The 5,000-nt window shown below is 38.4% G+C and overlaps 1 protein-coding gene across 1 annotated transcript in view; it reads left to right on the top strand.

Moving 5' to 3' along the window:
• Nucleotides 1–5,000, top strand: part of Ser (protein serrate) — a gene marked incomplete in the record, with an annotated part of 190,778 nt that overhangs the window by 11,690 nt on the left and 174,088 nt on the right. The window contains 1 exon segment of the mRNA XM_086542251.1: nt 1,012–1,383. Within this exon segment, the coding sequence (XP_086398377.1) occupies nt 1,012–1,383 (372 nt within the window).

Below are 5,000 nucleotides of genomic sequence, written 5' to 3'. Positions count from 1 at the left end.
ATTTTTTTTTTATACATTTTTTTAACGTATATAAAGAAAGTAATAATTTCAAATAAACTGGTAGATTTATATTCCTACCTGAAATTACCTAATTCAGGTTGTTTTCATTAAGAAAAAATAACAAGTACACAGAAATCCACACGAACACATAAGCCAGAAGAAGAATAACATTTATATGATACCCCGAATATCTACTTTCATTCTCATCATTATTTTCTTAGTTATAATTAACTTTATAGGCCAGTTATAATAACACCGGTTGCCGTTGCGGTTATTAACGAAATTGTCTTTCAACTAAAATATCTGATTTTTTAACCGAAATTTTTGGCTATTCATCGGTGTATTCCTTTTAACCAAAATGTCTCTCTTAACCGAAAGGCCTTCCCTTTTAACCGAAATGTCATCCTTTTGATTAAACTCTTTCCTTTAATCAAAACCACTCCCTCTTCAGTAGAATATCTCCCTCAACCGAAAATTCTCCCGTTTAACCAAAATGTCTCTTTTTTAAATAAGATCTCTCCCTTTCAACCGAAGTCATCCCCTTAACCAAAATGTCTCCCTCTCAACCGAAGTCATCCCCTTAACCAAAATGTCTCCCTTTCAACCGAAGTCTTCCCTTTAACCAAAATGTCTCCCTTTCAACCGAAGTCTTCCCTTTAACCAAAATGTTTCCCTTTCAACCGAAGTCACCCGCTTAACCAAAATATCTCTTTTTTAACCAAAACGTCTCCCTTTCAACCGAAGTCGCCCGCTTAACCAAAATGTCTCCCTTTCAACCGAAGTCATCCCCTTAACCAAAATATTTCATTTTTAACCAAAACGTCTCCCTTTCAACCAAAGTCATCCCCTTAACCAAAATGTCTCCCTCTCAACCGAAGTCATCCCCTTAACCAAAATGTCTCTTTTTTAACCAAAACGTCTCCCTTTCAACCGAAGTCACCCGCTTAACCAAAACGTCTCTTTTTTTAACGAAAATGTCTCCCTCATAACGCGTGCTTCTCCGTCCCTCAGGTCGCGACTGGCTCCGGACGCTTCGAGCTGGAGGTGATGGAGGTACAGAACTCGCACTCGCAGCTGTGGTCGGGTGAGTGCTGTGGCGGCGTGGCTCGTGCCCCGGGGTCGGAGTGCCCCGTGCAGTGCCGCACCGTCGTGGCACTGTGCCTGAAGGAGTACCAGAGCACCCAGGACGGAGGCACAGTCCTTCCGCGGCAAGTCCTGGAGTCCGGCAGCTTGAACGCCAAGGGTCAGAACGGGGGCGCGGGCGGCTGGGGCGGGTGTACCTATGGGAACGGCACCTCGCCCGTTCTCGGTGGCTCGTCCTTCACGCTCGCCCAGCTACCGCCCGCCGCCCACATCCACCTGCCCTTCACCTTCTCTTGGACGGTAAGGTTCTCGTTGTTGTTGTTTTTTTGTTATTGTTGTTTTTTTGTTTTTTTTTTCTTATTATGCTTATGTTTGTTTGTTTGTTTTCGGGTGTGATTTTCTTTCTCTTATTATCTGTGTCTTTGTTTTTATTTGGTTGGCACTCTGGGTATTTTATTTATTTTATTCTCTAGTTTTTTTGTTGTTTTTTTTCTCTTTTTTTCTTTTATTTATTTATTTTTTTCTTATTATGCTTATGTTTGTTTGTTTGTTTTCGGGTGTGATTTTCTTTCTCTTATTATCTGTGTCTTTGTGCTTATGTTTGTTTGTTTGTTTTCGGGTGTGATTTTCTTTCTCTTATTCTCAGTGTCTTTGTTTTTATTTGGTTGGCACTCTGGGTATTTTATTCTTTTTGTTTATCTAATTTTAGTTGTCCAGTTTGTCATCATTTCTGTATTTTCTTTTCTTTTTTTTTCCTTCCTTCATTGTTTTTTTTTTGTGTGTGTTTGTTTTTGTTTTGTAACGGATTCTTTTATTTGCTTCCATGTTTCGCTTGATTTCAATTGATCTTATTATTAATTCCATAATTATTTCTAAACCTTTATCTTTAAGAATCAATACAGTTCGTAATGGGTAGATATACTTAATGGGTAGATATACTTAATGGGTAGATATACTTAATGGGTAGATATACTTAATGGGTAGATATACTTAATGGGTAGATATACTTAATGGGTAGATATACTTAATGGGTAGATATACTTAATGGGTAGATATACTTAATGGGTAGATATACTTAATGGGTAGATATACTTAATGGATAGATATACTTAATGGGTAGATATACTTATGAACATGGTGAAAACGGAGGCATTTACATTATTTCCAACGGGCGGTGAATGTTACAAGATGGTCCAAATATTATCTATAAGAATTCCATATAAAAAAGATAGAATGATATCGAATAAATGTATAATTAATTTACAACAAATATATATAAGAGAGAGAGAGAGAGAAAAGGCGTCAGATTCTTAACATTCATTTTTTATCTTGTTTTTCTTATAAACTATGAACAGAAAACCCTCATTAGAATAAGCAAAAAAAAAAAAAAAAAAAAAAAAAAAAAAAAAAAAGAAAATTGAACATATATAACCCTCACATCTCCCATCTTTGCCTCATTAACACGGATCCCTTAAAAGAAAAAAAGAAAAAAAAAGGTTAAAATATTTTGTGTAAGGAATTTCCCGTTCCCAAGATGGCGGGCCGAGCTGGCAGTAGCTTTTACACCTGACAACATTCCAACTTTGGTTTCAAAGTCCTTATGCATTATTATCATCATTATTTTTATCATCACTATTACTATAGTTATTATCATCTATAATTATCATCATTTTGGTTATCACTTTTTTATAGTTTTTACTATTATTATTATCATTATTATTAGTAGTAGTAGAAGTATCATTATTATCAACATCATTATAACTGTTCATATCATCGCTATCATGATCATAATTACTTTTGTTCGTCTTATCATCATTGTTATTATCATTACCATCCTCATTAGTATCATAATTAGTAGTAATATTAATATCAACATATTCCTGTTGTCGTTATTATTGGAAATATCATTTTCTAACCGACATTATAATTAACAAGTTGTGTTTATTCATCATATATCTATTCATCTATCTACAGTACTACTAATATGGCCTTAAAATCATAGGCTGGTGATATCAAGGGTCATAGGATTCTGATCATGATTTTGGTGATGATAGGAGTTATGGTGATGATATGAGTGGTGCTGATAATCATGATAACAATATGTCTGATGAGGATAATGAATACAATGCTATAAATACATTAGAGAGAGAGAGAGAGAGAGAGAGAGAGAGAGAGAGAGAGAGAGAGAGAGAGAGAGAGAGAGAGAGAGAGAGAGAGAGAGAGAGAGAGAGAAATAGGGAGAGAGAGGGGAAGACAGAAATACAGAGATACAGAGATCGAGAGACCGAGAGACAGAGAAACACAGAGAGAGAGAGGAAGAGAGAGAGAGAGGAAGACAGAAACAGAGAGACCGAGAGACAGAGAAACAGAGAGAGAGAGAGAAAAACAGAGAGAGAAACAGAGAAACAGAGAGAGAGAGAAACAGAGAGAGCGACAGAGAGAAACAGAGAGAGAAACAGAGAGAGATAGAGAGAGAGAGAGAGAGAGAGAGAGAGAGAGAGAGAGAGAAAGACACGGAGCAAAAGAGCATTAGCGACTCGTTTCCCCGCTAATGACAAGGCCTCCGAGTCGCCTGGCCGAAAGAGGCCTCTATCCTACATCGCCAATTAGTGCATAGTTCGGAAATTTTTTTTTAAAGGGGGGGGGAGGTGAGGGGGAGAGGAGTATCTTTATATCTGTCCTCGAGATACCCACGTGGTTTTAGAGAAGGGGGGTGGGGGGGTGTAGGGGGTAGTTGTGTGTGTATATGTGGGGGGGGAGATTGGGAAGGGTGTGGGGGGGGGTATGGAAGGATGGGAGGTAGGGTGATGGTGGGGGTGGGGGTGGGGTGTTACAAAGAGAGGGAGAAGGAGGGGGGAAAGTAAGCGAAGGAAGGATGTGGAGGACGAAGAAATATAATGAAAAGGCCAAATGAGAAAGAATTGAAGAAGATGATGAAGAAGAAGGAAGAGAGATAATGTAAGAAATGGAAGATATAGGTGAGGATAAGTCAGAGAAAAAGAGAATAAGATAATCACTGATAAAAATATAAAGAAAGAAGGAGATAAAAAGAAAATAAAGAAAAATGAAATTTGGGAATGGGAGTGAAATGGGGAATATAATATATCACCAGATAACGAAAGGGAAATATAAATAAAAGACAAAAAGGGCTCTAAAAAGTCCATAACACAGTTAATATCATTGTCATCATCATCATCACCATCACCATCATTACTATCATCACCTTTACTATCATTCAATCTAAATGTTATTTTTCTATCTCTGTCCCTTTTCAATAAAAAAATATTTTTCCTGTAAAACACATCCATAAATATTTCTCTCCTCATCCTATTTTGACAGTTCCTCCGCCCATTCTCCTCCCTCCCATCCTTCCCTCCTCCCCCCACCTCTCCTCCCTCCCTCCCTATCTCCCCCTACCCACTCTCCTACTTCCCTCCCCCCACCCACTCTCCTCCCTCCCTCCCTTCCTCCCCCTACCCACCTCCCCCTCCTCCCTCCCCCCTCTCCCCCCCCACCCACTCACTCCTCTTCCCTCTCGGGCCCCCAAAGTTTTACCTCCTCCCTCCCTCCCTTCCTCCCCCCCGAGGGTCAGAGGAAAAGTTCCACTAATTCGCCCAACTGTTCCCTGTCCCCTGTCCCCCCCCCCACGTTAAGTCTAATTAATAGAGGAAGGGGGGCAGACACCCGCCCACTCCGCCCACCTGTGTCCCTCTGTCCTGGGTGTTTTTCTTCGTTTTATTTTTTTTTTTTAATTTTTTTTTTTTTTTTTTTTTATTTTTTATTTTTTTATTTAAGGTTAGTTTCGTTATTTTAGTATTTTTTTTTTTTTTATTTTTCTTCTTATGTCTATGTATCTTAATCTATCTATATAGATATCTGTATGTGTATAATTATAATTGTGTGCATATATGTATATA

The sequence above is a fragment of the Penaeus japonicus genome, unplaced genomic scaffold, assembly GCF_977035675.1.
Source record: "Penaeus japonicus unplaced genomic scaffold, GWHDUDI00000001_assembly GWHDUDI00000012, whole genome shotgun sequence".
NCBI classification, from domain to species: Eukaryota; Metazoa; Arthropoda; class Malacostraca; order Decapoda; family Penaeidae; genus Penaeus; species Penaeus japonicus.
The sequence above is the reverse complement of the archived record's forward strand: the minus strand, read 5'-3'. Positions and strand labels throughout refer to the sequence as shown.